This window comes from Hippopotamus amphibius, chromosome 2, assembly GCF_030028045.1.
Source record: "Hippopotamus amphibius kiboko isolate mHipAmp2 chromosome 2, mHipAmp2.hap2, whole genome shotgun sequence".
Taxonomy (NCBI): domain Eukaryota; kingdom Metazoa; phylum Chordata; class Mammalia; order Artiodactyla; family Hippopotamidae; genus Hippopotamus; species Hippopotamus amphibius.
The window spans coordinates 69929898-69954900 of NC_080187.1; the positions used below are offsets into that span (position 1 = coordinate 69929898).

The following is a 25003-nucleotide window of genomic DNA, read 5'->3' on the forward strand; positions in this document are numbered from 1 at the left end:
TACCCCTTTATCCCTACATCCTGTAATGTCTATTTCATGAGGACTTTCTCTTACAGAACCACATTATCAAGATGAGGAAATTTAAGATTGATACTTTACTATGACCAAAATCCAAATTTGGTCAATTGTCCCTACATTGTCCTTTATAACAAACCTCTCCCCTGGCCCAGGACTCACTCCAGGATGATGTGTTGCATTTATCTGTCGAATATCTTTGGCATGCCATAATCTGGAAAGGTCTCGCTGGCTTTTTTGTCTTTTATGACTGTAACAATTTTGAGGAATACAGGCCACTTATTTTGTGAAACATGCCTCAGTTGGCCCTAATGTCTTCCTGATTAGCCTCAGGTTATACATTTGGGGTAATAATACCACAGAAGTGATGTTGTGTCCCACTCAGTGCATCTTATCCAGAGGCACAGAATGTCACTTTTCCCCATTTTCAGTGACCTTTGGGTAAGGTGGTGTCTTCCAGTTTTCCCTATTATAAAGTTTCTCTTATTCTTTTTCTTTGATTAATATATAATTTATGGGGAGCCACTAAGAGACATGTAGATGTCCTTCTCATCAAACTCTGCCAGCCACTAGCTTTAGCATCCATGCAAGATTCTTGCCATTATGGTTGCAAAATGGTGAAGAAAACATATTTGAGTGTTCTCTTATCCAGAGATTGCAATATTTTTTTCCAGTAGCAGTCTTATTTAGCTGCCCATCCAAAACCACCCATCATTCCCTCACAAACTGGGTCTTGTTTTCTCATCCGTGAAAAGGGACACAGCATGTTTCCGCTGTCTGCCTTTTGGGGCAGCTGCTGGAAGGTTTGCCCTGGAATCTTGAGTGTATGTGTTCTTCCTACACAGCACCAGACATTTCCCATGTGGTACCTCATCAAACCCTCCCTGCAGGCCTGTTATAAGGTAGGAACAACTATGAATCTCATTTTGCAGGTAACAGCAGATGGTTAAAGAGGATACTTGTGAGCAACTTGCCTGAGGTTCCAGCTAGTTAGCATTAGTAAGAGGCAGAACCTGGGTTGGCAGCTAGACTGAGTGCAGAGCCTACATGCTTAACTGCTACCTTATACGCAACCAAAACAGACTCATGGCTTGTTCGTGGCAGGGCCAGGAGCAGGGTGTGCTGGACAAGGTGCCTGGGGTGCAAAACTTAAGAAGGTTCTCACGCTCAGGTTCTGACCCTTTACCTGCACGACACTGAGAGTGTGTCCCCTTAAAATGTGCACCGTAGATTGTTTGCTTACTTCGCCCTCCTCCCAGCCCTGGTTCTCAGGGAGGGCCAGTCAGTGGAAACTGGCCTCCCTCACAGTTCATTGCACAGCTCACATGTATTCCTGGGATACCTGGGAATGTAGAGATTTCCAATTTCTCCCTTTGGTCAATGGAGAAGCTATACAGCCTTGAGCCTAATCTGTTCTAGGCAATGCTAAGCACGGAGACTAAGATGGGTGCCATCCCTGCCTTCCTATAGCTTGCAGGTCCAAGCATTCACTTCCAGTGGAATCAATATGACAGGCCAACACTTGGGCCTTCTTAAGAGTCCCCTCAATGAAGCATTGGCACATTTTTTGAGGGTTTTGAAGTACACAGGTGGATTAAACTCTGCTGTCCTGACAACTTCATTGTTTTTCCACTTTATTAACCTTTTTGCATTTATCTTGGTTGTGGTTTGCCTTCCCATAATACCCAATACTTTTGGATATTAACTCAGTTGTGCTTCCCTTGGGCTTTATTTCCTTCCAGAACTTAGCTCCTGACAAGACCAGGTTTCAGAGGCATAGGCTCAAATTATGACGTTGCCACTTATTAGCTATGTTCTTGGAAAAGTCACTTTGTCCCCTGAGCCTCAAGTGTTTCATCTGTGAAATGGGGCAGAGTCGTTGCAAAGATGAAATGGAAACACTATAAGCACCTAACAGGTGCATAGCAATGCTCAACAGACACTAGTTCTCTTCCCTTCTTTCTTTATTGGTCCACCATTGTGCCAAGATCATCTTTCCCAGAATTCTAACTAAAGTGATATAGACAGCCAAGTAATCTTAAATCACACGTGGGCATTACCCAAGCAGCAGATTCTATGCCTGGCCTTTCCTAGTACCAGCTGCATAGTGGGGGTGTTGAAAAACAAAATCTAACTATAAAGGTGATTTTGTTGGAAAAACATTCCTAAGTACTTTCTATTTCAAATACACATTATTGCTTTTTTTCCTCTCTTGGATGATCTGAAAAGTTCGAGTTGGTTACTTAGATTAAGCTTTGCAGCCATCCCAGGATTACATATTTGGTTTATTAAACTACTTCAAGATGTATTCTAAAATGTTAACCTGGGGGCTTCCCTGGTGGCACAGTGGTTAAAAATCCACCTGCCAATGCAAGGGACACGAGTTCAAGCCCTGGTCTGGGAAGATTCCACATGCCAGGCAGCAACCAAGCCCGTGTGCCACAACTACTAAGCCTGTGCTCTAGAGGCAGAGAGCCACAACTATTGAGCCCATGCTCCACAACAAGAGAAGCCACTGCAATGAGGACCCTAAGCACCACAACGAAGAACAGCCCCTGCTCGCCGCAATTAAAGTCCGAGTGCAGCAACGAAGACCCAATGCAGCCAATAAGTAAATAAGTAAATAAATAAATAAAATTTATTAAAATAAATAAATAAAATGTTAATCTGTAGTACATGAAATGTCCTTCCAGGAAGGACAGCGGGAGCAGATAAAAATCATGCTGAAACATAATATGTTGTTCTCAACATGGGACAAGTGTTACGGACAATTTTTAAAAATTCATTTTACTCTTCTTGGAAACAGTGTCACCAAAAGGAAAAGAATGACCTTACTCTAGAATTACATGTATGAAGCAAGATCTACTGTCATGTATTTATAATTTTTCTTGCTTTCTTATTTTTAATAAATTTGAAGGGGGTCAGGAGGTTTTGTTTTTTATTAATGAGTTTGTATATACACAGCCCATGGGTTTTTGGTCTAAAAGGCAACACTTAGCGAATGAAATAGAACATAGAAATCGTCTGATTAAAAAGTCTAGTGATTTGGTTGCTACGCAATGGTTTCAAAGTTTAAAATTGCATTTGAGGGACCCTGCAAAGAACATAGCTCAGACTCAGAGGAGTTAAGAGACAGTTTCTCAGGCCTTGCCACAAGTTATTCCTGACAAATAATGATTCTGCATGACTGGGGAATGATTTGATACACAGTCTTGGAAAGTTGAAAGGGTCTTTCACCTCATTTTCTGATTACAATTTCTATTTTCAAATTGGGCAAAATGAGCCATAGCTTCTACCAAGGTACCATCATTTCTCGTGATAGTCCCATGAATCAAGTTCATTCTCGTGCTGCTAGGAAAGTCAGAATTTTCATTAGTTCTAAAAGCTCTTAACCATAGGTTTCAGAGAGATAGCATTTGAAGTTAAAACTTCTCTGGAAATGACCATCCTTTTTTTTGCATTTTAGCATCCTAATTGTATGTGCAATTTGCTCTAATTCGGTCTCAATTTTTCCTTTTAGCTGGAATTGCTGGAGAATGAAATGGGCAGATCACTGTGTATTTTAATCAGCGCTGTGATCTTGCTTGCACTGTGACCTGCTCTCAAATACACTTGTATCTTTTCAAACACACTGTCTACAGCCTAGGGGCAGAGAAAACATTGGATTGTTGCCTTTTTAAAGGTTCATATAACAATATCTACAAGAATGTCAGATATTTGAGTTTCCTTTCTGCAATTACAACCGTAAATACAAGAATGAAGGTTTTTCTTTTTCTCTGGACAGTAAGGGTCCTCCCTAAACTTAAACTAGATTGAGTCTTGAGCAGCCATAGACAATACGTAAATGAATGGGCATGTTTGTGTCCCAACAAAATTTTATTTATGGACACCGAACTTTGAATTTTATATAGTTTACCTGATTCATGAAATATTTTTGATTTTTTCAACCACTTTAAAATCTAGAAACCATTCTTAGCTCTGGGAGCTGCCTAAAAAACAGGCAGCAGTATGGGTTTACCTCTTGAGCTGAGTTGTTGTTCTGTAAGTGGTAGAGCCAGGATTTGAACCCCGGCAGTATGGGTCCAGTGAGCTCTTCATATATATATGGTGATGATGATATTAAATCATGCTTTTTATAGAAAACTCAGCAAAGGATGAAAGAGAAAATAGCAAAACCCAGAAACAACCACTAGTAATATTTGATAGTTTCTTCCATTCTTTGTCTACTGCATGCAGTATTCAATTTATAAATTTTAGTTTTTCACTTATCATAAACGTTTTTCACATTTCCGCACAGGCCACAAAATTATAATAATTAATGGATGCATGGTAGTTCATTTTATTTTTTTAATTAATTAATTTATTTATTTTTGGCTGCATTGGGTCTTTGTTGCTGCTAGCGGGCTTTCTCTAGTTGCAGAGACCTGGGGCTACTCTTCATTGTGGTGTGAGGGCTCCTCACTGCAGTGGCTTCTCTTGTTGCAGAACACAGGCTCTAGGTGCACAGGCTTCAGTATTTGAGGCTCACAGGCTCAATAGTTGTGACTCACGGGCTCTAGAGTACAGGCTCAGTAGTTGTGGCACAGGGGCTTAGTTGCTCCAAGGCATATGGGATCTTCCCACACCAGGGCTCGAGCCCGTGTCCCCTGCATTGGCAGGCAGATTCTTAACCACTGGGCCACCTAGGAAGTCCCTGATGTTTCATTTTAAATGTACTAGGGGAAATTGCTATTGTGAAAAAAATTCTACAGCTAATAATTTCATACAGCAAAGAATCTTTTAAGTTGGTCACTTTTCATTTACCTGCCACATCTTTGCATTTCTAGGAGCTAGATTTTTAAATGCAGCCTTGTTTGCAGACTGGATGTAGTAAAAAGGCTTTGCAACCCACCAGACCTGAATTTGACTCCTCACTGTCCCTTTATTAGCCAAATGGCCCTGAGCAAACCGTTAACTTTTGTTAATCTGAGGTGTTCACTGAGGTGATGTTCACAGACACCTCATTTTTCCCTGGTTCTGAAGAGAAACCAAGACCACCGTATAAAATGTCCCGAGCACGGACCTAGCACAGAATCCTGGTCACTTGGAGCAGCCGGTCCTTATGTTCCCTGCCACCACTCCACTCCCAGTGCCCAACACCAGCCCAGGTAATAGATTCTCTCAGTCAAGACTGTAGAGAAAATGTCCTTTTCTGTCTTGAGCAGCACAGGACTCTTCTTCCCAGAGTGAAAATGGGTTGGCAGGAATAGGAATAATGAGAAGGACTAATGAGGTAGGTGGACCAGATCTGGAAGCTTCCACCCCGCCCCTCGCCACACCTGCCCCACCCCAGCCCCACCCCAGCCCGGAGATTTGGATCAAAGTCTCCACACTGAAGCCGTGCCCAGGTTCCTACAACAGCAGGTGGCATCCTGACCTCAGCAGAGGCTGTGTTCTATTTCACAGGTACAGCAGATCTCCAGCTCAGACGTCTGAAAAGAATTCGGAGCCCAGCCAAGTCCATGAGCAGCAAAAACTCTGTGGAGCTGAAGAGGATGGCAGCCCTCACAGCCGAGGGCTGCAGCAACACTGGCTTTCAGGTGAGCAGATCTTTCATCTTAGATTTAAGACCAAGTAAACAGAAATAATGCTCTTTCCCTGCCTTTCTGGCAAGTTTCTTAACTACATCACAGGGATTATTGGAACACAATAAGATGTTTAATGGCACTCTTTAAGCCTATTATTTTTTCCTTCTTGCTCCTCTTGGGTTGACAAACCTGAAAAGTCTCTTAACCGAAACTGTTTTGATCCCTGTCACTTAAAAAAAAGACCATCCTCTCCTGCTTGTTTTTAGGGCTCATTCGGTACGGATATAATATTTACCTACAAATGTTTTCCCACAGAACTGGTGAGAGGGGAAGAATGGGAAAGAATCCAAATCCTGGATGTAGTTAGCACCTAGGGTCCCTGTCTCTTAAACCGGGTCTCAGAGGCCCTGTCAGATGGTGGCCTGGATACCTGCCCCATGCAGCTGGGTTATACAAATCATCTCATGTCACCATCCAAGACTCACTGAGTGATTAATGCTGCTTGGCCCCAGGCTAGGAGCCACAGAAGGAGTCCCATCACCAGAAAACACCAGGCATTCTGACTGAGTCTGGGAAAGGGATTTTTCAGGGCTGTTCCCAAGTATGCTTCCTTTCCTAAGCGGACACTCACCACGGGAAGCCCACATAGGCAGGTGTCAGCAATCCCTTGGGCTTCAGCTTCAATAAACAGGCAAAACAAATGTTTAGGGACTAGCAAAGGAAAGAACAAGGAAGGTAAAAGGGCTTTGATTTAAGTCCTGAGCCTTCCACCCACAAGTTATTGTAACTTCTCTGATCCTTGGTTTAGTTGTCTGCGCATGTGTCACAGTCATGCTTATCTCATAGGTTATAAGTGTATGGGGAGGAAAAAATCTTTCCCTCTATCCTCATAGATTCAGTTCCCGAGGTCTGTGAATTAAACTGAGAAATGGCAGATAAACAGAAGCAAATTTTATTAATATTTAAAATTTTTGTACACATAAAATTCACAGAAAAGAAGGGAAAATCCCAGAGAAGCAGTAAGACTCAAAGGCATATATACCATTGTAAAAAGGATGATAAATTGTGGAGAAGTGACTAGACAAAGGAAAGAGAGGTTGGCCTTTTAGGGTCAATAAATTGTGGGAAAGTGACTAGGAAACATGTGGAGGTAACTACTGGAAGATAAGGTCTGACTGTGAGGTATCTCCTCGCCATCTCTGTCTCCAGTGATAATGGTTGTTCTCTTTCTGTTAGGGGAGAGGGCAACACGGGCACAAGGTACAGTTATAGTCTGCTTTTAAGCAGATAGAGGAAGAGCAGAGAGCTCTTGTAAGAATTATTTTGAACTGAAGGCAGATGAGAAAAGGCACACACAGAAAGAGCTCTCTGTTCTTCTTCTATCCACTTAAATACGCCAAAGTGGCATGTTTTGGGTGGCATAACCTGATCCCCATCATAAATGAGAAAAAGCATCAAGCAGGGAGCCTTTTTTGATTCAAAAGAATGGAAGGGATGGAACGGGATAAAGGGTCAAAGTGAACATGGCAGCGAGAGAAAGGCACTTGCAATAGGGAAGGGTCCCTGTCTCCAGCACCTGGCTGCCCAAGGTCAGTGAGCAAGACACACAGCCACTGACAGCTGCCCTGTTTCCTATCCCCCACTCTCTTCTTCCACAGCAGAGTATCTCTAGGCCTCAGGGTACAGAGCAGTGCATCCCAAAACCCAGCAGAGTACCACACACCAGCACCAACAAGCGCTGACCAGGTTATTCATCCAGGGCTTGCCCTTCGATAAGAATTTCCAGAGACCAGCATTTACTCAGCAAGATTGTTAACAGCCGCCTGGATGTGGCCACTGCTAGAGAGGGAGACCAAGTCAAGAAGGAATAACAGGCCAACCTTACGTCACGGATATTCCAAGAACATCAGTTAGGGCTGAAGGGTGGGCAGGGATGTCCCAGCTGAACAGGGAGGGGTCTCAGCAGAGCGTCAAGAAACAAAGAGAACTGTCTGTGATCAGTCCTGAAAGAGCCTGTGTGCTTGAGGTAGAGAAGATGTGGACCTGGGGCTGGGGAGTAGAGAAAGGGGCAGGCTGGCATCAGGTCACATAGTCTACATGTGTGCTCAGGCATTTGAGAAGGAGGCAACCAACATCTACACTATTGGGGACTCCCTGGAGCTCCAGTGGTTAGGACTCCACATTTTCACTGCTGAGGGCCCAGGTTCAGTCCCTGGTCAGGGAACTAAGACCCCGCAAACCACGCAGCACAGCCAAAAAAAAAAAAAAAATCTACCCTATCAAATCATTAAAGTACTCTACTAGCCCTGGTAAAGGTGCACAAAAATGGAAAGAGATTTGTGTGTGTTTGGGACAGCAATTAGGACGTTATCATGATGCTCAAAACTAGGTTAGAGGCAGTGGAAACTGACACTGGGGGAAAGCACTAGAGCTGCTAAGAGGCCCCCTGCAGCGGAGCAGGTGAGGAGTCAGAGCTGCTCTGCCTGTGAATATTTCCACATCCTCCTCTGCAATATATGCAAAAAATATATGTAGCATACATTTTTTTAAAATGCCGTCTTAGTTCGTTCAGGCTGCTGTAACAAAATATCTCAGGCTTGGTGGCTTATAAACAGAAATATAGTTCTCACAATCCTGGAGGCTGGGAGGTCCAAGATCATGGCATCAGTAGATTCAACGTCTGGCGAGGCCCCGTCCTCACATGGCAAAAAGTGCAAGGGAGCTCTCTGGGGTACTTTTTGTTTGTTTGGCTATACGGCGTGGCTTGTGGGATCTTAGTTCCTTGACCAGGGATTAAACCCCGCACCCTCAGCAGTGAAAGCACAGAGTCCTAACCACTGGACCGCCAGGGAATTCCATCTGGGGTCTTTTTATAAAGGCACTAAACCCATTCATGAAGATTCTGTCCTCATGACCTAATCACCTCCCAAAGGCCCTTCCTCTTAATACACCATGGTGGACATGAGATTTTTCAAAATAGGAATCTGGAGGGGAGGGTCGCAGACATAAACATTCAGGCCGCAGCAAGTGCCTAGCACTGTGTGAACATAGTAATAGTAGCTCTAGGTGCCAGGGCAGGTTAAAGAAAGTAACAAGTCCACATTTCTGGCTTAAGATGTCAACTTGGAAGTGACTCCCTTTACGCAGATAGGAAATCCAGGAATCGGGTTGGAGCAAGGAAGAGAATGACTTCATTTTGAGGCTGTTGGTTGAAATTAAGATGGTACCAAACATCCAGATAAAGATGGAGATGGAGCAGGAAACTTTAGGCACACCTGCACCTGGAGCCTGGAAGGGCACATCATACATTTGGGTGCTGTTAGCACAGCAGTGGACAAGGGTGTGGATGAGACCACAGGGAGGGAAACCTGGGAAGCACTAGTGTTTCAGGAGCAGGAAAGTCAGAGAAGCCACTGGGAAAGAGAGGACAGAACCAGGGGAGGGAAGGTCTGGGAAGCTGAAGGGAAAGAGAACCACAAGGTCAACAGCAAAGACTCCTCCATAGAATGGAGGAGACGAGTTCATTTGATTTGCTGACTAGGATATTACTGGTGACCGGGGGTGGGAGATGGGGACAGTTTGTTATAAGTGGGAGTTAAGAGACTGGAGAAAATGAGGACAGAAAGGACATTCCTTTGGCAGACAGGAGAGGCAAGACTGGAGTTGTAGCCAGAGTTTTTCTTATCATTGTAAAATATAACATGCAGAAAACCACACAAAACCAAATAGACAACACATTATAAAGTACGACCCAGGTCAAGAAATAGGACATTGCCATCCCTCAGCTCAGACACCCCCACATTCTGTTCAACTGCCTCCCTCTCTCAGGGGTAACGAGGTTCCCAATTTTGTGGTAATTACTTCCTGTTTTGCTTTATAACCTAACTTCTGATTATGAATCTTCAAGCACTGCCTTTGCCTGTTTTTGAACTTTATATAAATAGAAAATTTCTAGAAAAATTATTTGCTTATTTTAAAACATTTATATGGAATTAGGTAAGATGAATCATTTCATATTTGGCTTCTTTTGCTCAGGTTTATATTTCTAAGATTCAGCCATAGTATTGCATGTAACTGGAGTTCATCCCATCTCCTGCATACACAGTATTCTCCATCAACACCACACAATTTATCTGTTTTACTATTAGCAGACTTTGCATTGTTAAGTTTGGAACTCTGGGGTACTTCAAAATAACAAAGGCAGCTATGAATATTCTTGAACATGTCTCCTGGTGAATAAGTAACACATTTATTCTGGGATTATACTTAAGAGAGGAATTACTGGGTCATTGGGAATGCATATACTTTTTCAACTTTTATAATAATGCCAAACTGGTTTCCTAAGTGGTTTTTCCAATTTACACTCCCATCCACAGAGTGTGAGTTCCTATTACTCCATAGCCTCACCAACATTTACCTGGTTTGTTCATTTCAGTGATTCTGGTAGCTGTATAGTCATATATATCAGTAAGGTTTGATTTTAATTTTCCTGTGTTATTGGCCATTAGATGCCTACTTTATGAAATACTTGTTCAAGTCTCTTGTCTATGTTCTCTATTGGATTTTGTCTTTTCCCTATTGATTTGAAAGAATTCTCTTTGAAAATGAAAGTGTTCTATCCCTCTGAAGCTGCCTTCATTTTGATAAACAAAAGTTAATTATATTACAGCCCCATTTATCAGGTGTTTGTTTTATATATCCTGTTTAAGTCATCTCTTTCTACCTGCGATGTCATGAAGACACCCTCTCATATTTTATATAAGCTTGTTCTTGCTTTCTACATTTAGACCTCTGGTCCCTCTGAAATTGATTTTTATGTACAGTATAAGGTGATAGTCAAGTTTTCTGTGTTTCTACATGGACATTCAGTTATTTCATCATCATTTTTTTAAAATAAGATCTTTTTTTCACTTGACAAATCCCACAAATTCCAAGGGTCTATCTTTGAGGTAAGTTTTTTAAGAATAGGTCAACTGAGAGATTTTTTTTCAAACTCAAAGTAGGGGAAAGGATCCAGAGAAAAGGAAGAGATGAAAATTGACAGCAAGAGAAGTGGGATAAAACTCAGAACTTCCAAGGGTGAAAATCTAGGGAAGTTTTTGAAAGAACCCCTTTACTGAAGGGTGTCACTTAGAATCCCAGCACAAGTTTCCTCCTGCCCATGAGTAAACATTGATCTTGCCATGAGTGGCCCTCAGAGACACAGGGCCCATGCTTGCTCTGAAGTCAGTTGGGTAGGACCCACTTATGAAAGTCTTGAGACAGGACAAGACAGGAATTGTGCCTCTACACATACACTGAGGAAGGCAGGCTCACTCCATGAATCACCTGGTGAGTCAGTCAGGTTTGGAGAGATTGTTAAATGGAGGCAAAAGTTTGGGAGGTCATGTAACATATTCATAGCAGAATTATTTACAATAGCACAACAGGGAAGCAACCTAAATGTCCATCAACAGATGAATGGTAAAGAAGATGTGGTACATATATGCTGTGGAATATTACTCAGCCATAAAAAGCAGGAAATAATGCCATTTGTAGCAACAAATATGGACCTAGAGATTATCATCGTAAGTGAAGCAAATCAGACAGAGAAAGACAAATATCATATGATATCATTTATATGTGGAATCTAAAAAAATGATACAAATGAACTTATTTGTAAAGCAGAAATAGACTCAGACATAAAAAAACAAACTTACGGTTACCAAAGGGGAAAAGGGTGGGGAGGGAGGGATAAATTAGGAGGTTGGGATTAACAGATACGCACCACTGTATATAAAATAGGTAAATAATAAGGACCTACTGTATAGCACAGGGAACTATATTCAATGTCTTATAATTACATTTATAATGAAATAACATGAAGAACACATATATATATATAGAGAGAGAGAGAGAACTGAATCGCTTTGTTGTACACCTGAAACTAACAAAACGTAAATCAACTATAGTAAAAAAATTAAAAATTAAAAATAAAAATAAAATAGCGTGGCAATTCCAGAAGGCAGACACCTCCCATTTGTGCAGGATTTATTGTTGCTGTTTGTTGCTGCTGTAATTATCGTTACTATTTGTTTCTTTAGTGAGCTCACTGAACCGATTTCATGTAGTCTGCATTGAGTGTCATGTGTGGCCACTGAAGTCTCTGCTCAGTAGGTTTAATGATTAGTTAAAGATCTGACATAAATTCCCAAGTGCCTGAAACCAATAAATCTCCCAGGCTTTGCTGAGGGCTCTGCCTGCCTGCTGGGGAGCCTGCCTTCAGTGCTCAGGCAAACCGGCTACAATTCTGTGTTTATTTTACTCCTTGCTTCTGTTGAGTTTCAACATCAGCCAGAGATGAGAACTCTGATTTTTCTCAGGTCTTTCTCAGGCATGAACATGACGCCAGGCATGTCCCTGGGCTTCTAATTTCCCAGGAATGTCAGAGCTTTTCAAAGTCCCTTATGGATATCTCATTCCCCAGCTTTTCCTTTAAATGTTTGTTTACCTTGTTTTCTCCAACTGTTACCACCACCTCAGGCAGCTGCCTATTTAAACCTTTGCCCCCAGGGAAATAGTATTGGGTGAACTCTGACTCGGATTAAATGAAGACAAACCTCCTGAGTGGGATTTTCTGAGGAACTGCAAGACAGGTCAAACAATGGCGGTAATCTTGGAACTGGACTTTGGGAGAGTGACAACCCACCCCATTTGCTTTTTCTGTAGGATGCTAGGCTGCTAGTTTTCATTGTGATTTCAGAGTTGTTTTTCAAGGCTATCAAGGGTCTGGGGAGAGTGAAACAGGACTAGGGAATTCAGATACCACAGAGTCTGCAGTTCTGAGATTCAGTCATTTTACTTGAAAAAAAATACTCTCTGGATTGTTGTAAGCCTTTGGTTAAATTCTAGAGTTCTGAAAAAGTTATTTTGACAATGTTGCCAGTGTTCTTGCTGCTTTTATGAAGGCAAGGAATTTGGAGGGTTCTTATTCCATCGTTCCTAACAATGTTACCAATAACATTTCTTCCTTTCTTTCTTTCTTTCTTTCTCTCTCTCTCTCTTTCTTTCTTTCTTTCTTTCTTTCTTTCTTTCTCTCTCTCTCTCTCTCTTCTTTCTTTCTTTCTTTCTTTCTTTCTTTCTTTCTTTCTTTCTTTCTTTCTTTCCTCTTCCTTCTTGAGCATCCCTCCCACCCTCCCTATCCCACCCCTCTAGGTCATCACCAGTCATCCAGCTGATCTCCCTGTGCTACGCAGCAGCTTCCCACTAGCTATCTATTTTACGTAGTGTATATATGTCAGTGCTACTCTCTCACTTTGTCCCAGCTTCCTCTTCCCTTCCCCCCTTCCCGTGTCCTCAAATCTGTTCTCTACGTCTGCGTCTTTATTCTTGCCCTGCCTCTGGGTTCATCAGTACCATTTTCTTAGATTCCATATATATGCGTTAGCATATGGTATTTGTTTTTCTCCTTCTGAAACCTTAGATTTAAATAGCAAAATTAGACATGTCACAAAGGAGTGTATGTATGATTAAATGACGAATGGTTCTGGTCACATCTCAGGCTTCAGGAGAGTGAAAGTAGGAATGCATTGATGACCAGTCATGAGTGTAGCAAGGACTAAGGTTTTGAGGCTTACGGCCATCACTGCTGCCTTTTACCAAAACTGTAGGAAGAATTCCGGCATCTAATGGTCACAGGAAAAGGAAAGGAGAAGAGGGAGATTATATGCTATTATTTTTCTGCCATGAATATCCCTCCTGATTCTAAGAGACTTCTTTTGAGGCTCTACATGTTGATTGTATGGAGTAAAACCTGGTTTGTTACCCATCTCTGGTCCTGATTGTCACACAGATGTCATGTCAGTAATGATTGAAAGCCTCTGATCAGTCATGGGAACCCCAATTTCAAGTTGCTCACAAGGCAATGTGTCCTGAAAACACCGCCCCAACATCCAAACCTCCAGAGGGTGGGCTGCAGAGGTTTTCAGGAAAATGTTCTTACCTCAGTTAAGACAGATCCAAGATCTCTCTCTCTCTCTCACTCACTACTGATTATCAAACTTCCACTCTATAATCCCCTAATTTAAAAGGAAGGCAGTGGTGCCTGCTGACGCATCTCATCCAGACGCTGTTGATGTTGATGAGAAGCTGGGCCCTGAATGCTAGCTGAACTGGTATTTGTCAAAAATATAAAGGTGGAAGAATTTGGAATTTTATGTAGAACAGATTATTGGGAGCATGAACTCAGGTCTCTATCATGCCTCAGAAATTTGGAATTAGGTCTTCAGATTGCAGATTTAGGCAGACACAGTACAGCATGATTTTCATTCAAAGCCAGGATCTGAAGTTGAAGGCATCTAATTCCACACCACACATGGGCTGAGGCCTTTGGCCCAGGAGCTACTACTTATAGCCTTGGCATGCCTAGTCATTTTTTCTTTTTCCTTTGAAAAGCAGAAAGAAAGAGAGAAAGAGAGAAAGAGAGAGAGAAAGAGAGAAAGGAGGGAGGGAAGGAAGGAAGGAAGGAAGGAAGGAAGGAAGGAAGGAAGGAAGGAAGGAGGAAGGAACGAAGGAAGGAAGGAAGGAAGGAAGGAAGGAAGGAAGGAAGGAGGAAGGAACGAAGGAAGGAAGGAAGGAAGGAAGGAAGGAAGGAAGGAAGGAGGAAGGAACGAAGGAAGGAAGGAAGGAAGGAAGGAAGGAAGGAAGGAAGGAAGGAAAAGGTACAAATGTCTTGTATCCTTTGACAGTAAATAAAGACAGAGGTTTCCTATGAAAATCCTGGGAGTCACATGGTTAAGGAATCTCTCATGGGTGTTCAGGAACAAGGTAGATGATTACCAGGTATAGTTAAGTCAGGAAACGTACCTGAAGACTTCTCAGTGTTCCTTTCAATCTCCTGGTTTTGTGAATTCAAGCCTTTGTTTTTTCCCTTCCAAGAGCCAAAACTCTTTCGACATAAAGAATGACATTTATTGATTCAACAAAAATTTATTGAGTTCTGACCTTGTGCCAGGCATTATGCTCAGAGCTGAAAACAGAGAGCTTCTGTTAGGTTAAAATTAGGTAACAATGGCAGAGTAGCACAACACAGCGTGTAAAAGGTGCTATTCATGATGTAAGTAGGCAATCTCACCCAGATTGGGAGTTGGAGAATATTTCCTAAATGTTCCAAATAAATGCTTTCATTCCTTCATTCATTTCATTCTACACATATCTATTGAGCGCCTACGCTGTGCTGGGTGGAAGGAAAATGCTCATTAGGGCACAGAGGATATAATTCCCCAAGTCACCATGTCAAGAACTATTTTTCCCATGTGATATTACACGGAGAGGTCAAGGCCCTGAACAAGAGGATATGAGAGGTATTGAACAGGGAGATGGGGAGAGTGGTAAGTAGAGGCACAGAGGAGTAGAGGCCAGGTCTTATTTACCTCACGGCTCTTTGTTGATTTCAAAATCTTGGTCTCAAGAATCTAAAACCAATGATAAGTTTACATTTAAAACTAAATTTTTCTGTATTCTGTGGACTTAGGAACATTCTAGAATAAATTAGCCAGCCAGATTATATGAGGTATGATATAAATTCCTCCATGAGGGGGAGGGAGAAATTAGGATAACACATATATACTAGTATATATAAAATAAATAATAAGGACCTACTGTATAGCATAGGGAACTATACTTCATATTTTGTAATAACCTATATGAGAAAAGAAAAAATATATATATATTTATATATATTTGAATCACTTTGCTGTACTCCTGAAACTAACACACATTGTAAATCAACTATACTTCAACTAAAGATATGTATATATAAAATTCCTCCATGAAACATAGTCAGAAAGTAACCTATCAATATGAGACAAGGCTCTTTGCACCGTGAGAAAGCGTGATAGTCCAAAAGGGGCCAAGACAGGCACAACAGCTCCCCTCTGGACCACGCAGTTGCCTTACTCTGCTGACCTGCTCAGTTTCGGAAATGTACCAGTCATTTTACCCTGCCAGCCATATCACTTTATAACCCTGCTAGCCTTTAAAGAATTCTTATTTTTCTAATTCTAGTCACTGCATCCTGAGCTTCTCATCCACTCAAGTCCATTGGTTCAGGAATATTTACAAGGAGGAAATTAATCAGGGAGCACTTGTCTGACTTGTGCAGCCAGGGAGGTTCGAAACAAAATAATTGCTTAATTGAGGGCCAGACTCAGGCAAACCAAGTAGCTGGGGAGCAAAGGTTCAGGCACAGGGTATGTTGGTCCAGCAAGGAGGGGCACAAAGTCAACAAAAGACACTTCCAGGAGCCAACTAATGTGAGGCTTTCTGTTAATCCACAGGGCCACTCCCTTGTTCCCCTGCAGAGCACGAGGTCTTCAGGTCAAGGAAGAAGGAAGAAGTGCAGGTGGGAGTAAAGAGTAGTCTGCAATGCTCCAGGCACTGACCATAGAGTGTGTAGCTTTGATGCTGGCTGGCGATCGCAAGGGGCCCCTTTGAGGAGGAAGTGGGAGAGAGAGGAAAGGGGTGAGCTCCTGAAAAAAGCCAGACTGTTGGTGGGGGAAGTGGTAGAGTGAGGGTGACAGCAGGGCACAGATACTGAGACTGAAAGCGACATACTAAATTGTTATGAGGAGGGCAAAACCCCTCGGGTTGAGGTTTCAGAGCCAGACTGCCAGGTTCGCCATTTAGGCAAGTTATCTAACTTCTATACCTATTTCTTCATCCAAAAGTAGGTACTAATACCCTGCATCAAAAGACTTTGGGGAGATTAATGTAAAAGCACTGGTACCTAGAAAATGCTCAAGTATCAGCAACTATTATTTAAACCATTTAGGTGGGGAGGCTATTTTGGTGCGGGCCAAACCAAATTTTGAATTCCAGGTGTGAAGTCTGTCTCTTCTTATAGCAAATACTGGAATCCACTGATGGAAAAACTGTGAGAGATGCCAACATGCACATTTAAATTGTTACCATGTCAACTGAACATAAAACCTCATGTCCCTGAGGTCCCCAGCACACTGGAGAGCTCAGCTCTCAACATCTGTGTCTCTTCAAAGCACTTTGGAAAGTTATTTACAAATATTTTGGTTCATTTTGATTCAAGTTCTATTTAGTCAAATGAATTTATTTTAAAATTTGTATACACTGTAAGTTTATTCAATGTGTTTCTAGCACTTAATTACTTAATCAGCACTCTCTGGGAAGAAGTGTTTGATGGCCAAGGTGACTTTAGAAATCACCAAAAAGCAAATTTTTCCATATGACATAATGATTGCTATTGACTGGCGTAATATACTCCAATTCTAAGTAATGATAATAGTTAGAAAGAAATGACCATAACTCCCCACATAACACAGGAATCAGATAGGCACAACTGACCCAGGCTTTTTCCTGCAGGTGATTCAGGCTTTGACATAAAACACACCTTTTTTTCTTTTCCCTTTTTTTTTTGGCCGCACTGCGTGGCTTGCGGGATCTTAGTTCCCAGACCTGGGATGGAACCCGGGCCCCTGCAGTGGAAGCTCGGAGTCCTGGACCACCAGGGGATTCCCTAAAACACACCTTTACATAAAGGGGGCGGGAGAGTGGCTGAAGCAGAAACCAAAAGTAAGACTTGGGGTCGATTTCACAGAACTTGCAGGAAGGTCCCAAGTTGTAACACCCACTGCATAAACCAATGGTTGTATAAAGCAAAGCAGGATTTTGAATAACCTAGGGGCAGTCAAAATACTACAAGATGAAGTTACAAGATGAAGGTGTCATTAATGATATCCAATGTCTCTTGACAGCACCTGTTTCTCTCCTTCCCTATTTCTCTTTTCTTCCTTCTTATTCTCTTACTCCAATAATAGACTTTAATAAAGAGCTGAAGTCATGTTCTGCTCTTCATTTTAGGAACAAAGTTTAAAAATAAATTTAAAGATTAGAAATAAGTCATTTAGTGACTAATCTGACCAAATTGCTTCACAGACAAGTGTTATTATATCCCTCATAGCATTTGTATGTTAAAAATCTTAGACAGCGTAAGTTTCTTAATCTTTTGATCTTTGGCTGACAATCAGGAGCCCTATAGAAAGAAGACCACCACCAGCCTTGTGGCTCAAGGTGAGAGCATTTTTATAAACAAAACACAATCTACAATCCCCTCGCCACCTGAATTTTGATCCCTTCAGACAGACTGGAGATTTGCCTAATAAAACAAATAGAAGGAAATGAGAGTAAGAAGAATCTTAATTTCATCTTAGATATTCAAAGGGATTTTATCTTTATTTATTAATTTTTTTCTCAACTGTAGGAAGATGTTTTGCTTATAAGAGCATTTCCAGTTCCCCTGTGACTAAATGGGTTGCATCTTTGGAATTTCAGACAGCCAAGTTTATTCCAGTTAACCTGCAGAAGTAGTACCTTGAACTTTTTAACAGTCCTTATACTAATTATGATTAAATGATCAATTAAATAATTTATGCTTGACAGCTCTTCCTCTAAACTCCCTGAGAACAGGACTGAATATGCAATGCCTAGTAACTAATACGGTGTCTACCCCATAGTAGGTGCACAGTCAGTATTTGTTAAAGGAATAAATGAGATTGCTCGGGATGGTGCCCCAAGGAACTATACATAATATTAAGGCTTGAGTGAAAAGACTTATATGGTACAGGAAAAGGAGAAGGAGAAGCACAGATGGTAGTGAAACCGTGCACCTCAGATTGGAACTTGAACCCACATGCCAGGACTCGAACCTGGCTCAAACCTAGATTGGGACTTGAACCCACAAGGCTGGGACTCAAACCCTGCCAAAACCCAAGATCTTCCAACTGAGATCACACACCTGGTTTCAGGACTTAATGAAGCTCAGGTTCTTGATGTCTCATCACAGAAAGAATTCAGTGAGAGACAAAGTGATGGGTAAGAAGTTTATTTAGAGATTTATTTAGAGAGAAACACACTCTGCAGACAGTGTGGGCCATCTCAGAAGGTGAGAAAGGCGCCAGGGTATGGGGGTTGTCAGTGTTTGTAAGGGTGGTAATTTCATAGGCTAATGAGTGGGCAGAGTATTCCAGAATTGGGCCACTGCCCACTTTTTGATCCTCCTGATCAGCCTTGGAACTGTCATGGCGCCTGGAATTGTCATGGCGCTTGACTTGTCTGCCATCTTGGACCCATTTGGTTCTAATCAGTTCATGTTATGTCCTCGGGCTATGTCATTCTTTCAAATGTTGTGCTCTGCCCCCTTCCCTCCTGTTTCAGTGGGAGGGAACTAGCACAATGTGATGACAGAAGTCAGGGACAAAAATATTTTCAGAAGTAAGTGGTCCACTGTGTGTGATGAAAACTGGACTTAGGGAAATGAAAATCATTGATTCCTTAACATGGTGGGAATGAAAGCCATTTTGCCATGGTTGAAGAGTGAATATGAGGCAAAAAAATGGAAACAGTGTCTTGTCTAATCAGGCTGCTGTAACAAATTACTACAGACTCAGTAGCTTAAAGACAACAGAAATTTACTTCTGGAGACCAAAAGTCCAAGATCAAGGTGTCAGTGTGGTCAGTGTTCTAGTGTGAGCCCTCTTCCTGGTTTATAGCCAGCACCTCTGAAATCACTGTGTCCTCACATGGTGGAAGGGGCTAGGGATCTCCATGGGCTCACTTTTATAAGGGAACTAACTATTCTCATTCATGAGGGCTCCACCCTCATGACTTAAGCAGCTGTCAAAGACCCCCCCTTCCTAATACCATCATCTTTGGGGTAAGAATTTCAACATAATGAATTTTGGGGGGACACAAACATTCAGACCAGTAAGTGCAGACAGAAGACTGGTTTTTAATGGGAGAAGAATTCTTGGCTTCCCATGTTAAAAAATTGATAAAGATGCACATATTAGAAAATCAAGGGAAAACAGTGTTGAGTAAGGTAGTGCATGGGGAAGCACAGAGCACTGTGCCTGGCCCGAAGTAAGAAGTCCAGATGCTGTTATATTATTGCTCTTAGGATTAACGTCTCCATGGGGGTCTTGAGACCTCTCCCTCTCAAATGTATAGTAGAACTTGTTACGGGAGGGTCTTCAACTATTCAAATGATCAGCCTAAGTCAAAGAAAGGCAAAAGAAACAATAACAGGAAATGGGAACCAGGCTGAAATAATCACACATTATCAAGTACAAACAAAAACTAAGATGAGTGAAAGGCAATCCAGTAGAAGGACAGCGATGTCTTGGAGTGTACAATTCTACATTTATATGACTTTTGGCTAGTTCCAGGATCTGGAAACCATATGTGAGAAAAGGAAAACATACACATAAGTGTGTCTGGAGAAATTTAACTCCACTAGTGGTGATGACTTGGTTCGGGTGGTGACAGGTAGTCCATTCCATTATAAAGTTACATGTCTCTCCTTCTAATTGGTGAGTGATCTGAGGGGTGATTCCTCAGACTGTGTGAATATCCAGTTCCCAAGCACATTTCACCTCATGGTTTTTGCATCCATTGATGACACTTTCCTGGATCAGTTATTATTTTGGGAGTTGCAACACTGGGACTTTCACTTCTTCAGCATTCCTTAACCCACATTCTTTTGAAAAGAAGGAACTTCCCTTTGTTCACCTTTCTCTCTTTTTGAGTATCACTGTGGACTAACATTCCCTTTTATTCATTATTCTATAATCAGTTACTAGGACTATATTCTGAAATTTTTCAAACATACAGAAAAGTTGAGTTTCATAGTGAACACATCACCTACATTCTACAATTTACATTTTATGATAATTTATCACATACTTCTTCATCTATGCTGCCCTCTATCCATCCATCATTCCATCTTTTTATTTTTGTTAAATTTTATTTATTTATGTATTTATTTATTTATTTTTCTTATTTTTTTAAGCTCTTTATTGGAATATAATTGCTTTACACTCTTGTACACGCTTTTGAGGTACACCAAAGTGAATAAGCTGTATTTATACATATATCCCCATATTCCCTCCCTCCCGCGACTCCCTCCCACCCTCCCTGTCCTGGCCCTCTAAGGCATCACCCATCATTGAGTTGATCTCCCTTTGTTATACAGCAAGTTTCTGCTAGCTATCTGTTTTACAGTTGGTAGTGTATATATGTCTATGCTACTCTCTCACTTCATCCCAGCTTCCCCTTTGCCCCCCCCACCCCCCCAACCCTGTGTCCTCCAGTCCATTCTCTGCATCTGAATCTTTATTCTTGCCTTGTCACTGGGTTCATCAGTACCATTTTTTTTTCTTTTTTTAGATTCCGTGTATATGAGTTAGCACACAATATTTGTTTTTCTCTTTCTGGCTTACTTCACTCTGTATGACAGGCTCTAGTTCTATCCACCTTATTACATATAGCTCGATCTCATTCCTTTTTGTGGCTAATATTCCATTGCATATATATGTCACATCTTCTTTATCCATTCATTTGTTGATGGGCATTTCGGTTGCTTCCATGTCTTGGCTATTGTAAATAGTGCTGCAATGAACATGGTACATGTTTCTTTTTGGATTATGGTTTTCTCTGGGTATATGCCCAGTAGTGGGATTACTGGATCATATGGTAGTTCTATTTGTAGTTTTTTAAGGAACCTCCAAACTGTTTTCCATAGTGGCTGGACCAACTTACATTCCCACCAACAGTGCAGGAGACTTCCCTTTTCTCCACACCCTCTCCAACAACATTTGCTGTTTCCAGATTTTGTGATGATGGCCATTCTGATCGGTGTGAGGTGATACCTCATTGTGGCTTTGACTTGCATTTCTCTGATGAGTAGTGATGTTGAGCATCTTTTCATGTGTTTATTGGCCATCTGTATGTCTTCTTTGGAGAAATGTCTATTTAGGTCTTCTGCCCATTTGTGGATTGGGTTATTTGCTTTTTTGATATTAAGCTGCATGAGCTGCTTGTATATTTTGGAGATTAATCCTTTGTCCGTTGCTTCATTGGCAACTATTTTCTCCCATTCTGCAGGTTGTCTTCTTGTCTTGTTTATGGTTTCTTTCACTGTGCAAAAGCTTGTAAGTTTCATGAGGTCCCATTTGTTTATTCTTGATTTTATTTCCATGATTCTAGGAGGTGGGTCAAAAAGGATCTTGCTTTGATGTATGTCATAGAGTGTTCTGCCTATGTTTTTCTCTAGGAGTTTTATAGTGTCTGGCCTAAGATTTAGGTCTTTAATCCATGTTGAGTTTATTTTTGTGTATGGTGTTAGGAAGTGTTCTAATTTCATTCTTTTACATGTTGCTGTCCAATTTTCCCAGCACCACTTATTGAAGAGGCTGTCTCTTTTTTCCATTGTATATTCTTGCCTCCTTTGTCAAAGATAAGGTGCACATATGTGCTTGGCTTTACCTCTGAGTTCTTTATTCTGTTCCATTGATCTTCCTTTCTATTTTTGTGCCAGTACCATACTGTCTTGATCACTATGGCCTTGTAGTATAGTTTGAAGTCAGGAAGCTTAATTCCACCAACTCTGTCTTTCCTTCTCAGGATTGCTTTGGCTATTCGGGGTCTTTTGCATTTCCATACAAATTGTAAGATTTCTTCTAGTTCTGTGAAAAAATGCTGTTGGTAATTTGATAGGGATTGCATTGTATCTGTAAACTGTTTTGGGTAGTACAGTCATTTTCACAATGTTGATTCTTCCAATCCAAGAACATGGTATGTCTCTCCATGTGTTTGTATCATCTTTGATTTCTTTCATCAGTGTCTTATACTTTTCTGCATACAGGTCTTTTGCCTCCTTAGGCAGCTTTATTCCTAGGTATTTTATTCTTTTTTTGCAGTGGTAAATGGGAGAGTTTCCTTAATTTCTCTTTCTGCTTTTTCGTTGTTAGTGTATAGGAATGCAAGAGATTTCTGCACATTAAGTTTGTATCCAGCTACTTTACTAAATTCATCGATTAGTGCTAGCAGTTTTCTAGTAGACTCTTCAGGGTTTTCTATGTATAATATCACGTCATCTGCAAAGAGTGACAATTTTACTTCTTCTTTTCCAATTTGGATTCCTTTTATTTCTTTTTCTTCTCTGATTGCTGTGGCTAAAACTTCCAAAACTATGTTGAATAATAATGGTGAGGGTGGGCACCCTTGTCTTGTTCCTGTTCTTAGAGGGAATTCTTTCAGTTTTTTACCCTTTAGAATGATGTTGACTTTCGATTTCTCATATATGGCTTTTATTATGTTGAGGTAATTTCCTTCTATGCCCATTTTCTGGAGAGTTTTTATCATAAATAGATGTTGAACTTTGTCAAAAGCTTTTCCCACATCTATTGAGACTATCATATGGTTTTTATCCTTCAATTTGTTGATATGATGTATCACGTTGATTGAATTGTGTATATTAAAGAATCCTTGCATCTCAAGGATAAACCCCACTTGATCATGGTGTATGATCTTTTTAATGTACTGTTGGATTCTGTTAGCTAGTATTTTGTTAAGGAGTTTTGCATCTATATTCATCAGTGATATCGGCCTGTAATTTTCTTTTTTTGTGACATCTTTGCCTGGTTTTGCTATCAGGGTGATGGTGGCCTCGTAGAATGAGTTTGGGAGTGTTCCTCCTTCTGCTATATTTTGGAAGAGTTTTAGAAGGATATGTATTAGCTCTTCTCTAAATGTTTGATAGAATTCTCCTGTGAATCCATCTGACCCTGAGCTTTTGTTTGTTGGGAGATTTTTAATCACAGTCTGAATTTCAGTGCTTGTGTTTGGTCTCTTCATATTTTCTATTTCTTCCTGGTTCAGTCCTGGGAGATTGTATTTTTCTAAGAAATTATCCATTTCTTTCAGGTTATCCAATTTATTGGCATATAGTTGCTTGTAGTAGTCTCTCATGATCTTTTGTATTTCTGCAGTGTCAATTGTTGCTTCTCCTTTTTCATTTCTAATTCTGTTGATTTGCATCTTCTCCCTTTTTCTCCTGATGAGTCTGGCTAATGGTTTATCAATTTTGTTTATCTTCTCAAAGAACCAGCTTTTAGTTTCATTTACCTTTTCTATTGTTTCCTTCCTTTCTTTTTCATTTATTTCTGCTCTGATCTTTATGATTTCTTTCCTTCTGCTCACTTTGGGGTTTCTTTGTTCTTCTTTCTCTAATTGTTTTAGGTGTAAGTTTAGGTTGTTTATTCGATATTTTTCTTGTTTCTTAAGGTAGGACTGTATTGCTATAAACTTCCCTCTTGGAACTGCTTTTGCTGCATCCCATAGGTTTTGGGTTGTTGTGTTTTCATTGTCATTTGTTTCTAGACATTTTTTGATTTCCTCTTTGATTTCTTGGTTGTTTAATTGCATATTGTTTAGCCTCCATGTGTTTGTATTTTTTATAGTTTTTTTCCTGTAATTGATATCTAGTCTCATGGTATTGTGGTCAGAGAAGATGCTTGATATGATTTCAATTTTCTTGAATTTACTGAGGCTTGATTTGTGACCCAAGATGTGATCTATCCTGGAGAATGTTCCATGTGCACTTGAGAAGAAAGTGTATTCTGTCATTTTTGGATGGACTGTCCTATAAATATCAATTAAGTCAAGATTGTCTAATGTGTCATTTAAAGCTTGTGTTTCCTTATTTATTTTCTGTTTGAAAGATCTGTCCATTGATATAAGTGGGGTGTTCAATTCTCCTACGATTATTGTGTTATTGTTGATTTCCCCTTTTATGGTTGTTAGCATTTGCCTTATGTATTGAAGTGCTCCTATGTTGGGTGCATAGATATTTACCATTGTGATATGTTCTTCTTGGATGGATCCCTTGATCATTATGTAGTGTCCTTCCTTGTCTCTTGTAATAGTGTTTACTTTAAAGTCTAAGGTGTCTGATATGCGTATTGCTACTCCAGCTTTCTTTTGACTTCCATTTGCATGGAATATCTTTTTCCATCCCTTTACTTTCAGTCTATACATGTCCTTTGGCCTGAAGCGGGTTTCTTGTAAGCAGCATATAGAAGGGTCTTGTTTTTGTATGCATTCAGTCTGTGTCTTTGTTTGCAGCATTTAACCCATTTACATTTAAGGTGATTATTGACATGTGTGTTCCAATTACCATTTTCTTAATTGTTTTGGGTTTGTTTTTGTAGGTGTTTTCCTTCTCTTGTGTTTCCTACTTAGAAAAGTTCCTTTAGCAATTGTTGTAAGGCTCGTTTCGTGGTGCTGAATTCTCTTAACTTTTGCTTGTCTATAAAGCTTTTGATTTCTCTGTCCAATCTGAATGAGATTCTTGCTGGGTAGAGTATTCTTGGCTGTAGGCATTTCTCTTTCAGGACTTTCAGTATATCCTGCCATTCCCTTCTGGCCTGCAGAGTTTCTGCAGAAAGATCAGCTGTTATCCTTATGGGTTTTCCCTTATATGTTATTTGTTGCTTTTCTCTTGCTGCTTTTAATATTTTTTTCTTTGTGTTTAATTTTTGTTAGTTTGATTAATATGTGTCTCGGTGTATTTC

General features: G+C 40.7%; 1 protein-coding gene across 1 annotated transcript in view; it reads left to right on the forward strand.

The window, feature by feature from the left end:
- Positions 1-5397: 5397 nt before the first annotated feature.
- Positions 5398-25003, forward strand: part of SLC28A3 (solute carrier family 28 member 3) — a 62877-nt gene continuing 43271 nt past the window's right edge. Inside the window, exon 1 of the mRNA XM_057723145.1 lies at positions 5398-5594. Within this exon, the coding sequence (XP_057579128.1) occupies positions 5517-5594 (78 nt within the window). The 5' untranslated portion in view covers positions 5398-5516. The remainder of the gene's footprint in view (positions 5595-25003) is intronic.